The sequence below is a fragment of the Temnothorax curvispinosus genome, unplaced genomic scaffold (assembly GCF_003070985.1).
Source record: "Temnothorax curvispinosus isolate PA1 unplaced genomic scaffold, ASM307098v1 QBEX01015410.1, whole genome shotgun sequence".
In the NCBI taxonomy this organism is placed as follows: domain Eukaryota; kingdom Metazoa; phylum Arthropoda; class Insecta; order Hymenoptera; family Formicidae; genus Temnothorax; species Temnothorax curvispinosus.
In genome coordinates, this window is record NW_020225190.1 from 831,713 (window position 1) to 854,800 (window position 23,088).

Genomic DNA, 23,088 nt, shown 5'->3' on the forward strand with positions numbered 1-23,088 from the left:
AATTCGGTTACTCATTGACATTCAAGAGATTTCATATATATAGTTCGCGCGGAATGTTTCATATCCCTATATCCCACAAATCGATCTTTTGTTCAAGTCGAACGAGTAGCAAAATATGCTGATAGCCGTGATTAATCATTCGGACGTCGGTGGAACCTATTTCGTAGATAATATTGAAGTTTCAGTTTGACTCCTTTCGGTATGCAACGGCGAGGGGTTGAACCACATGTTGAAACATGCATCTCGAAATAGGACATAATGCGAGATATTGTCGTTATCGATATTAACCGAAATCCTGCGGATCCTATCTCAAACAGTTAAACCGGGACCCATATATACCACATTACACATTGTGGTCGAAATTCTTGGCTTCGTAGATACTGGTCCACGTTATCGGTTTCGATAAGTATATCGAATTTCGATTACCGATTTGACTACTTTAATAAAACCACGAAAAAAAAAATATTTTTTATATATGAATTTCGATTATATAATTTAATAAAATATTCGTAAATTAAAATTCGATTATGTTAGGAAAAAAATAACTTTGTTACAAAATATGTAGAATATTAATTAATATCAAGAAAATAATTCATATTTATAATCAGTTTCAAAATTTAGTATTCGAGAGATGTTTGATTAATTTTCTGCATCGGATAAAATTTCCTTTTTATTTTAATGCAGAACTCTGTAATTAAACCTTACTTTTATGTGGTAATTTTATATGATAAACGTGGTAATTACATATATATTACAGTAATATTATATATTCATCAAGCGCGTTTTTAATAATTCTGAAATATTCAAATTTATATGAGATCGAATAAAAAGTAAAAATATTAAATAATAAAGTCATTTATTAGTCAAAAATTTGCTTTTAAGCTTAAGGATGAAGCGAAAACTTCGCGTTCTTAGTGAAATCGCGCTTTTTCTGGAGTTCATAAATTCTTCTTCATTATGTCCACTTTTACAGGAAGCAAGTCCGTGATGTACACTGCCCGTCAACGATTCCTTTCCTGAGATAAGGGGGGAACATAGAAGCCCAGAGACGCTATTGGTTACTTCTATTAAAGTCCCCAGAACTTATGTGTTCCCAGGAGAGGGATCGTTGACGGGCAGTGTACCTGTGGCTTCCCCGAATTGTCGCGCGCATTCACAATTTTGTCTGTGATATACTTCCGTACGTCTAGTCGAAATTCTCCGCGTTATTTCAACCAAAAAGTCATACTTTAAATACCATTTCAATGAGAGCTCGCGTGAATGAGACGAATATGTACGTATATACATATATGCGGAAAATGGGTGAAATTCTCGGTTCCAAGCTCGATGTAATCCTATTAGAGTGCTGCACGGCCACAAAATTTGTCGTTCATACATGACACGTAGTATATATACGCTAAGGCAAACCCTTAATCCTCAACGTAGCAAATACGCGCGGTAAGGCGTTCTGGACAGCGCAGTTGCCCCGCAAGCGTCGGAAATGAGTAATCCTCTCCAATATTCATGAAACTGAAACGCTTTTCACACGTTCTTAAAATATGCAAGGCTATAGGCAAAAATACGCGATTGTTACTAAAAATGGTCATCTCCGTAAACAGAGTCTCTGAAGTCGCTGAATTCCAATTTCCATATCGTAGAAACGAGACAATGTATCTTATAATAATTGTCGCGAATAAATATATTAGATCGAAATGAGAGTAGTATTTCACACAACATATACAGTAACATATTTCATAATTTTGATTAAAAAAAAATTAAAATTAAGGAATTAAAAATCTTCAGAAATGTTGATATATTTTGTAACTTCATATCACATTTTCAACATTGCCTCCTATTTCTCATGCGAAGTAAATATTTATGATAAATTGGAGGGATAAGGCTCTGTTGGATGTCCACACGAGGAAAGAACGGGCCAATTAAGAGCCAATCGCTGTTGGTGGTGCAAGATTATGTTTATTCTTGTCCGTTTGTAAATTAAGGCCGTTAGTCTGTCTTTTTATAAATATCATTTCGGAGACTAATCTTTTCCCATATGATTTTTCTTCATCCAAGACTTCCACGTTATTCCAGTCAAATTCATGATTATTAAGTCTGTGTTCTATCACTACGGATGACAGAACTAAACGGTTACATTCTACATCTCACACAGCACAGTATGCATCGAAATTTACATGTAGAAAGCATTGCGATCTCTATCCATTACTTATATTGAAAAATACTTTGTTTAGTAGCTGAAGATGGTCCGATTAGGGACCGAAACGTACGTCGTTCAATTCCATTGAAGAATAAATATAATCTCGCACCACCAACAGCGATTGGCTTTTAATTAGCCCGTTCTTTCCTCGTGTGAAATGTTTATGATACTTTGACCAGCTCTGACATAAATCATTTTTATATCGATAATATTGAATAATCGTAGCAATAAGTTTCAATCCTTATTTAAAAGTGACGCGACGCATTTTTAGCCCCGTCCGCGTCGAATTGGAGCACAAGATGGATCGCGAGCATTCGCGACCAGAAATCATCCATCCTCCTGACGCGGCAATTCTCCGACGTGTCGCATTTTTTCATAAGAGAAGGATAAAAAGGCTACGTCGGACGGGAAAGGTCAAGAAAGTCTCTGTGCAACTCAATGCACGGCGGTAAAGTTTTGATGTACGGCGCTGTTATACTCCGAATCGTCTAAAGCAAATTAAGATTAATGCGGTCAGCCTCTCTCGTAGGTAGGATAGCTGGAAGTATCCAGGAAGAGAAACTGGGACGATAACATATTCACCTTTCGGCGGAGAGTGGAAGCGCGTGGGAGACCGTATTTCATCGATCATCGTGCCAATGCCGTTTCGCGGAGTTCCATATGGAGATCAAAACATGTAGGCGTAGTTCTGCATTTCTGCTTCCACGTTTTGCGCTTTTCCACAATTAATCGCAACAGAGATTTTGAGACGTCAATTAAGCGACACGTGGTTGTCGAACTGCAAATACTTCCGCGGGAAAAATATCACGCCGCGGCAGAGAAAGGTTGCACTTACGTAATTTATGAAAAAGGATATTTTTGATAATTATCGCGAGAAAACTTCTTCGTATAATACGAACGGAGTGTGCCAAGTATAATAATCATAATGCAAAGAAGTAAATTTTACTAGACATTAATGCAACTGGCCGCTGCGGACATAGCCATATGCAAGCCGAGAAAAAGTACCCCTGAAAGGCGAGAACGTGGTAAATTGTCTCGAATTCAGAGAACCCCGCCGCCCACCCGTTCGTACGCTCGTTAAAGCAGATCTTCCGAAAAAGCGGCATAAATCTGATCCCGGGCATGGGTTATCGCCGACGCATAATCTCACAGGCGCTTCTAGGTCACTGTCTGGCCATTACTGGTGTATGTGGAAAAAGTCTGATACAAAAACCTCCGGGAAATCTGCCTAGTGCGGACGGCATAATTCTTCACGCGTCGTTAATCCATTTTATCTCGTGATTATTTACTCTAATACGAAAAACCACTGTGTCGCCTCTTTGTCATTGCCCTCGTTTTTCGACCTACTCGAAATCCAACTGGTATAAAGTCGCAATTCTTCTAAAATTAATATTTTCATAACGTTGGATCGCGTTCATTATAAATTCGAGACAAATTCGTGTGCTAAATGAATTAAAATTACATCAACGCCGCGGAACGCCCGATAGAAGCTAATTATCAATTCCATCTCCCTGCTGCATTTCATCAAAAATGAAGCATTGTTTCCGGAAGGCGCGGTTAAACCGAAATTATATTCTACACAAATGGGACGTGAACGGATATAAACGCCCATTTGCGCCGTATCGATATGTATTTCGTTGACCTATGCCAGTTGGCCAATATCCACGAATTTGTACATGCGTCTTTTTTCTATTCCACGAATCGACTGATCGCTTCATTTGATATATGACCCACATAGCAAGAGCACTGCAATTTTAATTATAACAGCGTAAAATATTTCCGAACGTATTACAGATATTGCATAATGTAACACGTATTAAACATGACGTTTATTGCCTCACTATAATTATGTCGATTACGAGAACGTTAAACACGCTTAAATTACCCGTTTGAAAATTATGTGATTCACTCCTCCGTGTCGTAAATATCGCTAATTACCTATACTAGTTACTAATAATGCAAAATATAAATGGACTATTAAGAAACGACTCAGCGTAAATTCCGACGATGCTCGCTCTTTACGACTGTTTGCTGTTGTTGCGATATGGTTTTACCATATCACGCGAATGAAAATCGATAAGTGAAATTCCTTCTAATGCACTTCGCCCACAACATCACGATATCGTATCGACACATAAAGCGAGCTATTATAATGCGAATTCCCAAGGCAAGCGCGTTTTCCGAGAAAATGTTTCCGCATGAGCATAACTCACGTGGAGAAACATGAGCCCGCGAATTGAAACAAACGACACGTCATAGAAAGAATAGTTCGATTTATAATCATGCTGGGAGCGATCGCCCCATCAATCTTCTTCCCATTTCCAATAGTGTCGAATTAATTTCGCGCAATGTATGAGCCGCTCCACGAAAACTTTTCATTTAATTCGATTTGACCATTTCGGCTTCAGAACATTAGAATGTATTTCTATTTTATTTTTTCATGATTTGTAATTTTCTTTTCCTTTATAGTTTCCTTCAAGATTATTCATGACATTATGATTCAATATAATTATTGTATTATTTTCAAAAAGATATTCTATTACATTTTTCATATTTTATATTACTTTATACAAAATATAATATAAAATTATTTCTGATAAATACTCAGTTTGATGAATCATTAGCTTAATTAATTTTTGTCTCTCTCTCTCTCTCTCTCTCTCTCGCTCTTTTAGTTATATAAAAATTAATATAAGTGCTGACAACAAAACTTGTACACTAAAGCTCATCCGCAGCGCCAAATAGGAAGTGATATTAAGATCTTGAATATCATCGAGGCATTTATAAGCATTACCTAATTAATTAATTAGTACTAATGTCGACTTGAGCCTGGTATTTCAGTGCGGTTTACCAGTATAAGCTCCTGCAGTTTAAATGGAGTATAGCTGTGCGCCTTATCGCCCGCATGTTCGCATAATCTAATTAAATTGCAGCAGAGAAGAGAGGTAGGTACTGATGGTCCGCGCACGGATTATCCGTACACTTTCTTTGGAATGCTTTGCAACGAAAAATAAATTCGAGTGCGCCGTAGACGATTTGTATTCGATGCGAATGAAAACGTTTCCGGCATCGTTACGCATCGATGCCGGTCGAAAAATGGCGTGCAATATCACAGTACCGTACACACGGAACTAAATGAAATTGCCAGGTTCGCTTTTGGCAAACATATGCTGCCGAAGATACTGCCACACCGGCATGAAATGCTCACGAGTATTACTTCCTTCCGCAAAGTATTTCAACGAGACATGCGCTCCGGCAGGATGCATTCGCGTGCAGCATCCAAGCGAGACTACACAAACTACGCGCGTGTTCTCTCATGATCTGCACGATACAGAGAACAGACTGAACAGAGATGAAGTCAGAAAGAGAGAGAAGTACTATTTATTATATCCCGAAGTAAAATCTCTTTTATACATGCAGTGATGTTCGCGATTTTTCTACATATATAAAAACATATTGCAAGTTGCAAAATGACGATATTTAACTTTATATTAAAAATAAATAGCAAGCTAAAACGGGACGAGATCAAAGACGAGAGTAAAAAAAAAACATGAAAACATAAATAATGCAATTCGCAAAACAATTTACGAAACAAAATCTGCTGGCGTGTGAAGATAAAGTAACGATAAATTTTTGGGTACGAATGTATTGCGGTTTTTTTTTTTTAATTCTTTTGCAGAGATATGTATGAAGTTTGCGTTTGAACGACCAGAATAAATCAAATTTTTTAATTGGGGGAAGGAGAAGGGGTGACAGAGAGTGTGGTGTATCAGCGGGATGTTGGAGATTCAGGTATATGTCGTGACATACGGGCGCATTTATTGCCCCCGAACGCAGCAACGTTATTACTTCGAAAAGTGGGCCAATGTTGCTCGGATTAAAATCGAGCTTTCAGAAATTAAGTTTCACGATCGACCGACGGGAGCCTTTGCACTTTGATAAAGGCTCGCCGCACAAGCACATTACTTCTTCATCATAACGCTGACGTATTATGTCGTCGCAAGGTGCGTGTACTTTGTAAAGCTACCGGAACGAGAGCTTAGTTACTACCTTACCTTACAGTTTTATAGACCAGTTCCTGTATTATCTCTTGACCCTGGCACTTTGGCTGCAACAATGCCGTCGTAAACCACAAAGGCTAATAAACTAAATTTATTCTGCGCGCGGATAAATTGAGATGATGGCTAAAAGAAGGATGCACAAGCAAAGGCTTAGCTTTGAGAAAAATGTTTTGAGAAAAATTCAAAGTTTCTAATTTATCCTTTTTATGCAAAATGAGAAGGCCAACTTATACTCTCCATTAGCGGCTAATGCTTGTAATTACTTCCAAGATTTATTTAAACAAGAAGAAATTCCAGGAAAATAAAGATAGATAACTTGAAAATCTTGAGCCTTATATAATTACTGATGTGTCAACTTCTGGCCAGTGTTTTTAGGAGAAGAATTAATGGGAGTTGAAAAAATGCACTGTTCTTATCCTCTCTTTGTGTATATGTATGTATGTGTGTGTGTGTGTGGGTACACATAACGGCTTAATTATATTAAGATGGTAATTTGCTAGAAAAAGGGAAGGAAGTAATTAAACTGTTCGGTTTGAAGAATAGCAATTTGTACCATAATGCATCATCATTTTAAGATACATGCTACAAGAGTGAGGCTCCGTAACGTTATTCTTGTGCATCTCCCCCGTGTAAGATATTAACTGTCACATGCTTACGCACCAGAGATTTCATATTAAGAGAAAGTTTCTCGATTATCGTGATAATGTAACTTTCAAGCTAAACTATTAAATTTACAAAGTTTACACAATACATCAAGTAACGTTATATACATGATACTTTTCAAAATTTTCCATTTTATTATTAAAACAACAATTGCCTAACTCTAAATAATATTATTCATAACTCCTAAATATGTTCTATATACAGTATGTGTAATTTATTTCGAATACTTAAGTATAACTGTGTTTCCGCAAATACAGTTATATTCTTAAGGGTATTTAAATTTGCACATCAAGAAATTAATCTGCAATAAATATTCCTTAATATTATTGCATTTCTGAATAAATAATGGATTAAATATACGTCAAGGAAAATAATATCACCGTATTAAATTAAAGAGTTTATCCAGCATAATAATTAGTTAATAAAGGATTTTACGCGCAGCCATAAATATCAAAGAGTAATTAGACTCATACTCATCCATATGCATGATTTCACCGTCGTCATATTGTGTGCAACTTTGTATTATCCATTGTTCCCGTTAGACCGCAGAAAAGTTGAAATGTTTTACATCGAAATGGACTACCGGCGTATAACTTTGACGCGTCGCATATCTGATTGAAAATTCCAAAGTTGTGAAATTAGCGAGTTTGTTCATTAACCGTCACAATTTGCGTCTCGCAGTTGGCAAAGTTGCCAATGTCCATCGAAAATGTTCGCCTCGCATATCCATTGGTCCCTACTGTCATCATACATTTTGTACTAAAAACACAGAGTTTATTATGGTGGAAAATAAACTCATCTCGTTCCAATTCAATTTCAATCTCTGTTTGGAAGCGTAATTAATTATAGATTAGTATTCGTAATTGATTCAATCTGATTTGCATTTCGAAAACCCCAATTCGACAAATTATTGTTTCAAGAATTGATCGTTATTTAGTACTCATTTTAAATTCTTCTTTATCGCATTTATAACCGCATCAATCAGGACCGTTGATTTTTTTGTTAAGTATCGACCAGAATAGTCAAATGTCGGAATAATTTTCGGACCATCGACAGTTTCTACAATCGACTGCTTCTCTTTAAAAGCACGAGAAGCGCGGAAAAGTTTGTTCCGCGCTCCCACCTAATCTTCTCGAGAGAAATCGTCCAGTTTCTTTTATCGCGCTATAAATCTCTCGCTACCTCCCCCGCGAAATGGTGAAAAATTACCCTCATTCTTATTCACAAGCACTACTTTGCAGACTAATGATTCCGTAACCGGTTAAGCGGATCAAAAATGTGAAATAAACTTATGTACCGCGGTGAGCGTAATAAAATGTAAATTCTTACGACTGTTTGCAATCAGTATTCGAAACGTGTATTCACTATCTCACTTATTTACGAAGTTAGCCCTGTCTTTTAGATAAAAGTTTCGTAATATTAATATCATTTTATTCCGAGTTGAACAATACACTTACAAATATTCTTTTATTAATTAAATAATTTAACTGAATAAAATTTAAACTTCACAAGAAATATATTAATATTAAAAAATATAATAAATATTTTGCAATAAAATTATCATAAAAATATTTTAAAAAAGATACTCTATATTTTTACAAAGATATTTTGTAAAGAACAAAATTTAGTTTGGAAAGAAAAAAGATTTCACGATATATCTGGCTTTGGAGGTTTACAGTGAAAGCGAGATCAGATTTTGAAAGTTATTTTAACCAAGATTGCAATCAAATCCTTACAATCTCCATTGACTCAAGATACTTGAAGTTGAGAATATAAAACGCTTATCGCGTATGAGCTAAAATGAACAAAGTTAAGTGAGAAGAAACCTTAAATTGCATTAAAATCTAAGCTTTTATGATTCAAACTTCACCTTTTAGACGATGACCCAAATCTGCTATATGATATAAACTCTGATTTAATAGATTAATTCTAACGTATCATTTTTTTTTATATTTCAGATTCTATTGGGACCTCTGCATGCTCCTCCTACTGGTAGCTAATCTGATAATTCTGCCAGTCGCCATTAGTTTTTTCAATGACGACCTAAGCACTAGATGGATAGCCTTCAACTGCCTTTCCGACACAATATTCCTTGTAGACATCGTCGTCAACTTCAGGACGGGTGAGTGTCATTCGATCGATCAATTTGCTTGCTATTAGTTCTCAGTTATAATAAATTCTCGTCGCTTAATTGGAATCCATGATAAAAGGCTTCAAATTCGCCGAATATATGCCGTTGAGAAATTGCAGCTCTAATCTCTCATACCAATAGAATTTGTGTGCAAGAACAGCTGCGTTGTCGCAACAATGGCTCCGTATCTCTAACAATATTAGTAATGTCTTTTGAAACTTTCATGTAATACCATTAGGTGTTGCTTACATCATACTGTCTCCGCGAACATGCAAAATTCTATTTGACATTGTGTTTCGTATCATTTCCTCGCATCGGCGTAAATTTGCATAGGTACAGTCTGCCGACAATCGAGACGTTTATACACGTTAGAATATTTTGCAGAAATTCTTTTTTATTACTATACACATGATAATATTTAACAAGACTCAATATAAAAAAATATTTAAAAATTTATAGCTCAGGTAAAGAATATTCAAAGAAATATTAATCATTTTTCCAACCTTTATCAATTTCTTCTTTCTAAAATTATTACTAAATCCTACCTTATGTGCATTTAGAAAATCTGCAAATTTTAAAGATCGCAAAATTACCGGGCCGATGCGACAATAAGTAATTATTTCTTCATTAAGGACAAGACCAGAATTCTCCTTGAGAATTTTTTTCATTTTTCATAACTAAGATTTTAAAAGGGGTTTACGACTTCGAATTCTTTTTTTCGCCCGATTCGTCCTTGCTATATCTCCGGGTATAAGATACCGGCGAAAACAGATCTCGCAATGCGAGATGGATCAACTACTTGCGCTCTTGCTGGCCCCGACAATGCACAATGACAGTATTGTTACGCGGAAGAGAACACTCCTAACTCCTTGACATTTCGTTATTACCCGGAGATTAATTTGAAACGTGTTTGAGTCGGTTCCGTAAACGTGGAATTGGGTCACGAACCGCGACCGATGAAAATCATTATGTTATATTGCATATCGCTTTGGGTCGATCAAAATTAAAGTCGTGATAATTTAGAGTTTCCGTGCCGCATTATCTCGCTTTCCGTTCAAATATTAGCGCACGGGGACGGTAATATTCTTAATAATTACTTTTTCCCCTTTTGCCGCTAACGGATTCAATGGTTTTTTTTTCTCGTTCGCAATTTCAATTGTTAAATTACGCATTATATACACATAATGGGTGCATCAGATGCGCGAGAACGGCGACGTGACAAACTGTCGAATCGATGGCAAGTCGCCAGAGCGTGAGATAATACCATTAGCGTTTTTCCGGCGGCTTGAGCTTCGCAAGCTTTTGGACAATCATTGACGTGGAAAACACCGAAGTAAAATTCTTTCGTTGCAGGTATAATGCAGCAGGATAATGCCGAACAGGTGATACTGGATCCGAAGTTAATCGCGAAACACTACCTCAGGACTTGGTTCTTTCTCGACCTCATCTCCTCCATACCACTAGACTACATTTTCCTCATATTTAATCAAGTAAGTATATTCTGCACAGCAACCTTATGCGCGTTTCTTGTTAAGCCGTAAGTTATTATCTCGCCTACTCCGCGAAGTCATTAAAACACCTTTCTAGTTTCTCTAACACCGAATAAACAATGCATTTTTATATCCATACATTTTTCACGATATAATTATTGTAAACTTTTATTTCTCCTTTATAACATACACAATATTGTTATGTAAATATAAAATTAATATCTATTCATGAAACGATTTTCTAAATAATTAAACGATTCTAAATACTCGTTTACTAATTGAGAGGGAGTAAGTCAAACATCACAGTAAAAAAAGACATTCGCAAGTTTCAGGACTTCAGCGAGTCCTTCCAGATCCTGCATGCTGGACGTGCTCTCAGGATTCTCAGGCTTGCAAAACTATTGTCACTCGTTAGGTTACTACGCTTATCAAGACTGGTGCGGTATGTCTCGCAATGGGAAGAGGTCTATGTGAGTGTTCCGCTACTTACTATATATAGCACTGTTCTCGTACGATACGTGTAGTTCGTGTATACTTTAGATATAAAAACAAAAAGAGAAAAGGAGAAGCGTTTGTGACCTTTAACGGATTCAGGAAGCTGACGAACGATCTTCCTCCTACGAAACTACTGCTTTTCCTGTAGACAATGAGGCTTAACCGGAGTTAATTAATGTCGATTGTCAGTTTTTTGAATCTGTCAATTGCAGAAATCATCTTCCGCATTTTACGCGAGATATTAAATAATTGTGTCTACACCTGATAGATATGGTCGCTGTAGTGAATCGGAGGAGGTAAAGGGAACAAGTCAGCCCACTTTCGTCCCCTTACCCGTAAATATTTCGTACTTAATCGCAGGTGACTCACCGAGTTACTATAGCGAAGTTCTCACGTCAGTGGTGGATTCTGTCCGACAGGCAATCTTTTTTACTAAGTTTTCTCCGAATTTGCACTCATTAACGAGAGTATATTCGTTCTCGCTACGTACGAGGAGAACTCCCTTTGTCATAAGAAGTTCATCAACAAAGTTCACGCCGATCGAACACGCGTGTACAAATCTTTTCTAGGTATATGCAGCGAAAGTAGGATACGCTCCTTGACAAAATTACCTTTTCGTCGTTGTCGCAAAAGTCTCAGTCCACCACTGCGGGGAAGCTTTTCAAACTGAGCTCTCAGATGATTAGATTATGTTTCGCTTTCCGTTGCTGAACATCTAGTAAGTGTCCCCACGGCTATAATCCCGTGATACTCCGAAAACTTCCACTCTACAAGAATGTCTCCAATCCCTCCGTCTGTCTTTCTCTCTCGCGATAATAATAACAGTCGTAAATTAGAATCAGCTGTTCTCCCTTGCTCGATCATCTTACCGCACCGAGAGGAGCGTAAACAAATAATGGTCATAACAATAGGTAATACCTCTGACAAACAATTCGCGGACACAAGCGGAGAGGTAGCGTGACGAAAAAGCAAATAGAGGAAAAAGGATATACACGTGCACGCGATTACGTGTCCCGCAGAATCATCGCTAATACACCGTGAAACCCGATACAAAGAGAATCTCGTAACACAATACGACAACATTTTATTATATTTTTCATTGTCGTTCCGATGCACCGATAATTGTTGTTGTTCGCTATTCGTATCTTATTCGTTACTTTTTGCTCTCGTTTTAACGCACATGTCGATTTTGTGAACGTGACGTAATGGTACGACGATTCGTCGACGGGTAAGTAAGCTCTTTCAAGCAAGTGTACATACCACTCGATAATCGAAGCGACGCGTAAACGTATTGCCCACCCTTTCGTTCGATCGGAGAGTCATTTCGAAAGATAAAAGAAAGAACAGAATCAGTAAAAAGGTAAAAAAATAACAAAGATTGAACTTATTTCTGTAAATATCTCCCATAAATTCGTGTCTCGCGTCTTTATTTCACTTCACTTTCAATATTTCTCGCTATTCCTTCACATAAATGTTCAAAAATTCAAACAAAATACTGCGACGTGGCTGTTGCATTTATAAAATAGAAAAAGATTGTGAAACATTTATATTATTACATTAATAAGAAAATGAGTCAAGTAATGATAATATCCATAATTTCGTGTACATAATGTATATATATCTCGCCGGGTCAATTATACGGCGAATGAACTGCAAGTGCATTAATTGTTTGCGGTGGGTTAATTGGGTTGACAAATTTTTGCTACCTTTCGGTGCTTCCGCACGCGTCGGCGATTGTGTTTACGTGGGATATAACGTTTTGTATTACGTTACTTGTGCTCGCGCTGTTAGCGTAAAATCGTGGCACAGCGAAGAGACCAACGAATCAATCAGGCTTTTCGTCCAATCAAGAGAGCAGTCTGTCATTCGCTGAAAATCTTGTTACGCTTGCCTTGAAACGTTACTATTGCCTCCCTCTGCTTTTTCCTCTCTCTGTTCTGTTCTGTTATACAAACTAGATATAGACGAGGGAAAAAAAAAAGGAAAAACGTATGCACACGAGGGAAAGCTGCGTTCTAAGTGCAATAGATTCATCACACGCTCGAGTATCGATATTGTTTGGACAAATTAACTACCGTTTATCAAATAGCAGCGACGAAATGCGCGAGACGAACGCACCGATGCGGCTGATGATATTGAGAATCGCTATCCCGTATTCTCTTTCTTTGTCGAATTCACGATAAATCGTTTTCGCTAAATTGGGGGTAAAAATGTTTTCTCAATTAACGCAAAATCAAATCAATTCATGTACCGTCTTCGAGACAAACTTCGGTGAAAACATCGATGGTCTTTGAAAGTCTGCCAACGACAACAAGAGTAATAATTTTGTGATGCTACACGGAGAGAATTTTCTCTTAAAATTTACCCTGAAATCATGGTAATTGTGCCATGGGACAACATGTACCACCAAGAATTTTATGCGAGCTATTCTGATTAATATCTACCATAATAAAAAGTATTAATATCTATTGCATTAAAATATAAAATATGTTTGATTAATTTTACTAAAATATATCTAGAAAATTTCAATAATTTTTCAAAATTTACCAATCTGCTTAGTAATTTTTATCACGTTGTTTGTAAAATGTCTTTTTTATATTTTAAAAATTCCTTGGTTGCCAAGTTGTCCCAAGTTTGTAGTGAATTTAAGGGTAAAATATAACAAAAAATTCTCTCCGTGTACTATTTACAGGCGCTAATAGAAGGATAATTGAACATACAGATCCATTTAAGACGAAACTTAGCCAAATAGTTTTCATTTATCTTCTTTTCTTCGTTGTTACCGTTGTCGTTGTCACATTTTTTTCGAAGCGCGAAGAATAAACTTTCAACGTGTACGTATTATATATCGTTGCAAAAAAAGTGCAAGTGCGCTGGTACAGTTAATTTATAAATCATTTCGCATGATCCAATCGAAATTGATTATTATCTCTTCGTGTTCGAAATTGTTTTAATCTAAATTAATGATTAATTATTGGCTAATCCGTCGTTTTTAAAATATAACTTTGCCATATAGAAAAGTGCAAACTTGAGATAAAAATTCTGTAAGCGCAAAATACGCGCAAATTGCTTTCTTACATCTCATTTATTTAAAAAATTAATATACTAATATACGAAAAAAAAGCGCTTACAATTTCTCATTTCAAGTTCTCACATATATTATCACGACACAATCGACATTGATATATAACAAAACGGGCGATTTCTTTCATTTTCTTTTACACACATACACTTATACAATTATTATGTTTATCCCTTCATTGTTTGGTGATTTCAATGCGAGCACAGAGCCGATAGTTTAACCCATTAGTCTGTAACAGCAAAAAATCTCTATCGAATAGATATCGACACGAACAATATCCCGAAAACGAAGACACTAAGAGCGCGTGATTATCACATCGCTCTACACATAACATTGTATCCCTCGAGAACTCTAACTCGTCATCTCATCGAAAAATATTCTCGTCCTATCGCATACTTCAATTATTTACTTTCTTAAGTAATCAAATGCCGTGAGAATATAACGATCCTCCTATCTTTCCCGAATATCATACGATTTTCCATATCGTCACTGTCTATACAACCTCACCTGTACACCTAATGACACACACACTGACACACACCAAAAAATCTTGCATTAATTCTCCGACATACATACACACACGAGTACAAAGAAAACAATTATATATACAAATCGACTACTAGGCGTACTGCGAGAACACGTTTCCGAATGGGTTTGCAGATCCCCCTTTATCAACAGCCGGAGAGGCACTACGAGCGTCGGGCGACCGACGCCCCGTACCAACCAGACCGAACCAGCAAGGTGTGCCTGCCTAGTTACCCTGAAACCAAGGCCAATTGCCCTTACTTGATTCAAGCGTTCGTTAACACAAAACTCAATGTTTTTCTACGTATAAATATATCTATATACGCTAGATCATTATTATTACTCACTACTGTCGTTTCTTTCGTTGTTACTCATTTGATTATACGATTATTCTGATTACCGTTGCCGTTTTCGTTTGTGGTCATCTATCTCTCGTTTTTCATTTGAGTTTCATAGAGAACGTGCATAGTCTTGTCGTGTAATTTACAGTCTCCGGTACGAGAAGTTATTTTTCTTTTTTACACATATAACACACCCGACATACTTAGACCCAGTTTGTGAATTGTAGCAGAGCCGATCAAGAGCTTTAACGTTGTCGGGAAGTTCCATGTAAGACCGTCGATTGAGCAGAGAAACGACTATGCTTACTGTTTGATCAAATTAAAAGCATATTACAGACTTACGGAGTAATTAAACTCCTTCCTTGTCGCGCGATTAATATCTGAACACTACAAACTCGAACAGGCAAAGCGGAAGAATCTTATACGTATTAATTGATCTCTCGTAAAAGTAATATAACAGAATTACTAAAACAGTCAGTTCCGGTAAAAATTAAGCGAAAAGTTATAGTATAAAGCTAAATATTTAATGCGGAACTAAAGTAGCTGTCACGGAAGTCAACTAACTCTCACTGCGTAAAACATTTCAATAAGCTCTTGATCAGTCTTGTCCTTAGTCCCGTAGTCCTGGCGATGCGACGTGTGACATGGATCACAGATTAGAAGATGCGATATTAGCTGAGAAGAATTCAGTATGTATTGATCGATGGAGAATGACAATGCTTGCAGTATTATACCTTAGTGACGATGTTTTCTATAACTACATTGTTGAAATCCATGTTTCACCGACTAGCTGGTTCCTCGCCAAAGTTCTTGAGAACGGTTTTTTGGTATGAGATGCTACCTTGTTTTTGTCGGGTTTTGTTGGAAAGTTCCGTTCTGCTAGGTAACTAACATGAGTTTGGTTACGAATAGTCATTGTGAACTGGTCGTGTCGAATATTCGATCGCGCGATCGCAGGAACGGCCCTATACCGGCGTTCGTGCTTCGTGCCGATCGCCGTTGAAACACATTCATCTCGAATTTCTCGGCTCTCGATTATCACCGGCCCCATAAGCCGCATAACTTTATTGGCCTGATACGACATAGGTGCGCATGTACATTAACGTATGGAGTCAATAGCGATTATCGACGTTCTTTCAGTGACGGTCTGCATAATTTAGATACGTGTGCATGTAACTGTATACCGATTGTATATATATATATATTTTTTTTTTTTAACGGATGCACCATTTTTTGACAATGGTAGCGCATGAGGTCACGGTGACGATGAAGAGTCGAGAATTCGTTTGTCGTGGATCTTATCGTCGCGATTATGAAACAGGAGATGACTAAAAAAAAAAAAAAGATTCTTGACAATACCAGAGAAAGTTTGACAACGAGAGTAAACCTGATGGAGAATTTCTGCAAGGTATTCGACACGAACCGCTCTACAGACGAGAAAGTTGATTGGTCTAACCGTAGGTCTGCCTGTGAGTGTTAGGTGTTAACTAACCCTATATCTGTCCAAAATTCTTGGCGATGTGCCCGTGTTCAGTGTGTGTTCCCAGTTTTATTTATCCTCCGACGATTTACTCTCCCCTCTCCCTCCTCGTCCCTTCCCACCGTGATAAACTTCTAGCGAGCACCCCAACCCCACCGATTATTTCGTCTTCCCTTCCCCCTTCATTCGCGTTCCGTTCTGATTGCCTGTTGTTTCGTGTTGTCTAGATATGCCTGATTTAACGAGGAGGAAGCGATTCCCATTTCGTTTCTTTTTATTTCATTTTGACATTTTACTTCCGCCAGGACGGAGAGTACAATTACGCAGACGCCGTCGGTACTTTCCTCTGCCCACGTATGTATCCGTTTATCATCGTATTTTTGTTCGTTTGCTCTCTCTTTTTCTCTCTCTCTCTCTTTCTCTCAGGAGCACGTTTATATTATATTATAATATTACCGACGATATTTTGCCAGCGTGACATTCTTTTTTTTCGCCGAAGATCGTTCAATATCCGCCCTGGCCCTCCCATGACAAGAACGAGAGAAATACGCGATCTTTTAACCATCTCGCCACCCGATATACGATAGCGGATATGACGTTTCCTCTCTTTCGCGTGCGTCTTTCGCGTCTCCGCTCTTGTCTTGAGAATTGCTGCTCCTCTATACGCGATCGCACGGCGAATCGCCAATGACGCAGTCTCGTCTCATCTCGATTGTGCAATGAGAGGAAAATTTTCCACGAGAGAGATGCTCCTCTTACGTGTTGATTCCTTGAAAGTGGAGCGTAACATTTTCAGGAACACATATGTGTGCGTACATACATATGTACGTACGTCATAATGTGCTGTCACTCATGCGTGCATTTCATTTTTCGCGAAGAGAGACAGGAAATAAGGAGAGAACAGTCGATTAATCGCAGATCTGAAAGAGACGATTCTTGTTTTCTCTTCTTTCACTGCATAATGTTGTTCACCGAATGAAATTTGTCACGCAATTGAATTTAACAGATTTAAATGAATATGTCATTAATGTCAATCTAAGGGAACTTAAAGTTATGACTGACCTTGGTATACTAAAACTTGTCATCCATTTTAAAATAATAAGACATTTAGATATAAGGAGAAAGGGGCGTGAAAGAGTTTTATATTGATATATTGTTTTAAGTTGCCAATTTAATTTTATAAGTTTCCGATTTTTAGTTTCTCTTACTTTTTGTTAAAAATTAAAGTTTTTTTACGCTACAATATGAAAAAATAAATAGATAATGCATAAAAATAGAAAATCATGTTCAAATAAATAAAAGAAGATAAAAAACAATGAATAAAATATAATAAGTCGATCGCAAATTTTCTGCTTCGTTTATTTAACATTAACTTTTCGTTATATGATTAGCGTTGCGTTAATTCTGTTCTCCTTTAAACTACGATATTCCGTATATTAAATGTTAAAATGTGGGTTATCGATTATGTCAAATATTTTAGCGAGACAAACAGCCCCTTCATATACATGCGTAGATCTCCGATCTACAAATAAATCAACAACGCGCTCAAAAGTTCCACCCTTACGCTTTTATTAATTAATTAATTAATTTAAAAAAAAAGAGAAATAGCAAAACGCGCAGTGCTCTCTTTGTAACGAGTGCAAAAGCTTTCTGCCCATGGCACGTACACCCAGTGTTTTCCCTTTACATCGTAATTAAATCAGATAACAAACACGAGTGCCTTTGTGAGCACGCACATTAGAGTTAACAGCCGCACAGTAGCAAACCGCCGCGATAATGGTCGGGGCTGGTTGCATTCAGCGTGGCAAATTAAAACGTACTCGCGTGTGTACGCACATTAAGAGACGATAAATCATAACCGTCATGCAGAAACGCGCGATTGTACGTCGCGTCCGCGTGATTTTCGCGGCGCACACATGGTTAGCGCGGTGCAAATCGCGCGTTTCTTGTCGCGCACAATTACAGAAGGGTATATGCATGAGATGTAAAAACGCGACAAAGGAGTGTCGTGAGATCGCGATTGATGAACATATTCTTGTCCTGTGTTGTCTGTGTTGTCTTATAATCTTATCGATGTGTGACAAGTGCAATTATTCTTTCACCTCGAACGGTGATCTTTTAACGGAAAACTCTGATGATAATTCCCAAGTTTCTTCTGCCTTTTCGTGACTTTTGCATGGAATTTTTTCAGAAAGATGGGAGCGTTCTCCTTTGTAAATGTTTATCTCGTCACAGACTGTTTCTTTCAGCAGAGCAGCGATGCGCGCATATTGACCCGGAAAGAGCAGAATTATTATATATATTTCACAGTTATCACATTTGCAGATTTTTCTCTCTCTTTCTCCTTCTCTCTCTTTCTTCTCTCTCTCTCTCTCTCTCTCTCTCTCTTTCTCTCTCTCTTTCATCAATATGAAGTTCATAAGTCGAAGCTAAAGCAATGTTTATTATATATCAGCAACACTTAAAATGATTTTTGTTCCTTCAAGCGTATATATTAATGTGCACTTTTCTTCATCTTTTTTAGTCTTTCTTCGATTAACGTCCTTTCAATTCGATTCGATTAAATTACTAAAACGTTTGTTCAAGACGAAATGAGCAGCCTCTCCCATGTGGAAAAGTATCAAATTCTCTTCGACGTATATTTCAATTAAATTTTCGTTATTTTAAATCGAGGCAACGCCGTCGAATTTGCATGAAAGATAATATCGACAGTGTCGCGAAGTCAATTACGTTCGCGTGTTGAATTATTTCAATGGACCTGCAGACACGCCCGGGATCAAGTTACATGGCTTTGCAAGTTAATATCGCGCGGTTTTTTTTTTTACTCAAACTGTAAATCCACCACGATACTACATATATACAGATCCGCTAATTAACTCATCGAGCTTCATACGAGCTTGAAAAGGAACTGCGGCTTCACGCTTGGCGCGCGACTGCTAATTCGATAGCTTTGATACTAACGAATGGCTTGTTGATTATCTAATTCACGGATCATCGGACTGTCACTTTTCGTTATCGTGCCGTGCCCTAGCCGATTATATTTTCGCGTGCACACGCTCGCTCACATCACCAAAAATCGTTCTTTTACTTGCGTTCTCCCACTCACACTTTACCGATCTCTCATCGACCATGCGATCGATCGATCGTTTTGGTACCCACGACTCTCGCCGGCGAAGCGAGAATTCGCACCGACACCGATATACCTGATGTAATTACTTACTCTGTTTATGTGCTTGTGTATGTGCCAGTATACTAGCGTTCAGGAGGGAGGATGGAAAATGAGAGGTACAAACTAAATATATATATCGTTTTTCTCTACTTTTTTTTTCTTAATTTATTTCATCGTTAAATGGATAAACTAACGTGATCCACACGTGGTCCGGCCCGATTTCAATGGGTGTCACCGTTAAGAATGTACAGTGACATCAGTTACTACTTTTGCGCATCTGCTGGCGGACGTCGCGATCCAAATATACTTCGCATATCATAGCGAAAGGACGAAACTTTAGGGTTGGGGATTGCCTTTCAGCATTCGTTGTGTAACGTGGCCACTGTACCGCACACACGGAAATTTCTGATCCCACGAGAGATGAGAAAAAGAACATCGATCCTGCAACCGCCCGACAATCTCCTATACTACTTCCGTCTTACTTTTCTCGCTATTCTATCACCATACCGTCTTGCAAACTGTCGTATATATATATATAACCGCCTACTGTACTAACTATACCGACGTTTCTCTCCCCGTGTCCTCCTCACTTGTTACTTTCACTCCGTTTCTTTCTATCTCTGTTTCCTTTCCTCTATTCTTTCTCACACTCTTTCTGACACTATCTCTACTTCCTCTCTGTGAAATTTCTATTAACCTCTGCAGAATTTCTATTAACCTCTTCTTACTACGTCTGGCTATGTCCCGCTTTCTTTTGTTTCTAGATATTGCAGAACCTACAAAAAAAACGCACTGAGCGGAGGGGGCGCCTAAGTTCTGATATGACTAAAAAGAAGTCCGGTTTCAGCAAAAGCGAACTTATTTTTAAGGTAACCCGCCCTGGCAAACGCGCGAGCTCACGTCCACGCGATTCGCACCACGAATCAGCCTCGGCGATTTCTCATCCGGTTTCCCGCGAGACTCGATAGAAACAAGTCAACTCTCTCGATCTTCTCCTTACCGTCAACGTTTAAATTAACATAATTATTGGACGAGATCTCCGACGGAAAATGATTACCATTCACGTTATCACGGGCGTTTTAATAAAACTATAATTTATATAAAAAATGGCTTCCGAGTGTCGCAAGCTCAACTAGATATATTCGCGAAAGATTTCAAAAATTTGTAAATCCCACAATTTTCGTCTCAAAACCGAATTAGTATCTTCGACCAGTGAATCAACTAAATCAATCTCTTTACCGAGGGTAACGAAGAGCAATAATTTGTAGCATTGCGCGAGAATCGGATGAACAGATTGCTGATTAAACCGATCTGCCGACTGCCGTTCTGTCGGTGTCTCGCGAGGACCGGGAGCGGGGCTGACGAGGTTAATTGGACGGAGGAGCTGTACGCTGATTGGCTCGTTGGTTTATTACAAACATTCAGCTTTTACTTTTTCCGCCGCATTATACATTACATATATATACCCGCAGCAATAGGCTATGCTTCTATACATTCACCATCGGCACCCGCCTAGCGATGAGAAAGTACATGTACATAACTATGTGTGTGATATATGACAATCTAGAGGCCCACGAATATAGATATAACAAAGAGAAACGCCTGGCTCGGTTAATTACGAGCCGCCCTTGCGCAAGCACGGCATCACCCCGCGAATATGTAGAGGCCCCGATTTGCCGATGATCGCCGACCGACAGCGCGATATTCGACGTGAAAGTGAACAAACGGGGATCGGTTGTCAAAAGTCCGGCGTGACGCGTCCGACTCAAAACAATCGTATATTCGTGTTAAACCCTTCCTCTCTCCGTCTCTCTCTCTCTATATATATATACATATATTCTCTCTCTATATATATATATACATATATATTGTATTTTTCTCTCTCTGTCTTCTCACTCTAACTTCTTCTCGTTTACTATTTGACTGTTTGTTGTATCATCTACGTCTCCTCTATCCTTCCGTATATTGTACCCCACCTTCCTCCCGCCGATCCGCGATCCTTCCGCGTCCCGTGACCCGATGGACCCGCGACCGCAAACCGCCTGTTTCCACGCACTATCTTGTGAAACTGCTTTTGATCGCTAGACGGTGTGCACGATCCTGTGAAAACGAGCGCACGTGATTGGGCGTCCCTTCTCTGTCGCTTTATTGCAAAAATCGCACACTGTGTATCAACTATGTACCCGAGGTGTATCCGCTACCTTAGATATAAAAGTGCAGGAGGGAAATGGATACACACAGACCACACGCGCGAGCGCTAATGGAATAACAAATTAGGATGCAATGCGTATGAAAGTAGAGAGCTCGCTTATCCTCCCTTACCGCTGCTCTGCAAACGATTTTCACCCTGTAACCACCCTCGCCAGCCGCGCGTCTTACCCACCGCTCTTGTCCGCTCTGTCGCTGCTGTTTTTCCCAGCTCTGTCGCTGCTTCTCGGCCGAGAAAGTGCACCTCTGTCTGTGTAATACCGCTGGCTATCTGTGTGCTTGCAAATTCAGAAAAAAGTAAAAGAGAAACGAAGACACGATAGAAGAGCGAAGACACTTCACTTTCTCGCTTCGTGTTGCTTGGCTTGCGCGAGGCTTAACAACGCGACGTTTGATTTCGCAGCTGCGTTTTGTTCGTCGTCATAACGTCCTCATATAACGTTCATATGCTCATAATCACTCGAATTCATCTCGGCCGAAGTGCGAGGAACTCTCACTCTCCCCACGACAAACATCTCTCTTCCGTGAACCCCGTGTATACCTCGTCTCGGTTGTTCTCTGTTGTGCCTTTAGTTTGCAGTACTCACTTTTGTTCCGATGTCGTTTTAGAGCGTTCGTTTGTTGCCACTTACAATCGCCATCCGTTAATTAGTGCGCTGACTCATTGATCGTTGATTGTTCATTCATCATATCGTGGAAACATAACAGAATCAAGCTTTCATCTTTATCATGGACCTGTGACTGTCTCGTAGAAGAGAAGGTTGTTGTTGAGTTACAGTGAATCGTTTACCTTGTGTTTCCTTCTTTCTTCTTTTCCTCTTTCTTTGTTTTTTTTTTTTTTATTATTCTGTTGATTTACGAGGCCACGCCACGCACATACATATACGTCGCATCGCTCATTACGGCATCGACGATATACGTATGCGTGTGCGCATGTACCGTGTATTTCACGTGTGTACACGATCTTTTACTTGTAGACCAGGTAATGTATTGAGCTATATGTGGTTTAGCCCGTAAGTCTCCCATGTTCTTACTTGTTTCCCGTAGGCGCAGAAACAGTTACCATTGATCATCATCCATGGAGTATCATGACACCCGATAGATACTAGCCAGTATCCCTAATATTTTACCGCATTTAGATAACCAGAGATCCGCGCTTCATCGAAATCCTACGGCGATTGGGCATCGATGCATCTCTCGTCGCTGCATCTTTTACATTGTTGCAATCTTAACGACCATGTCTACGATA

General features: G+C 38.6%; 1 protein-coding gene across 1 annotated transcript in view; it reads left to right on the top strand.

The window, feature by feature from the left end:
* The window catches only part of LOC112465646 (potassium/sodium hyperpolarization-activated cyclic nucleotide-gated channel 2), a 58,282-nt gene that overhangs the window by 29,281 nt on the left and 5,913 nt on the right, over window positions 1-23,088 (top strand). Inside the window, exons 3-7 of the mRNA XM_025033289.1 lie at window positions 8,877-9,040; window positions 10,403-10,539; window positions 10,866-11,009; window positions 14,777-14,857; window positions 20,396-20,500. Of these exons, the coding sequence (XP_024889057.1) occupies window positions 8,877-9,040; window positions 10,403-10,539; window positions 10,866-11,009; window positions 14,777-14,857; window positions 20,396-20,500 (631 nt within the window). The remainder of the gene's footprint in view (window positions 1-8,876; window positions 9,041-10,402; window positions 10,540-10,865; window positions 11,010-14,776; window positions 14,858-20,395; window positions 20,501-23,088) is intronic.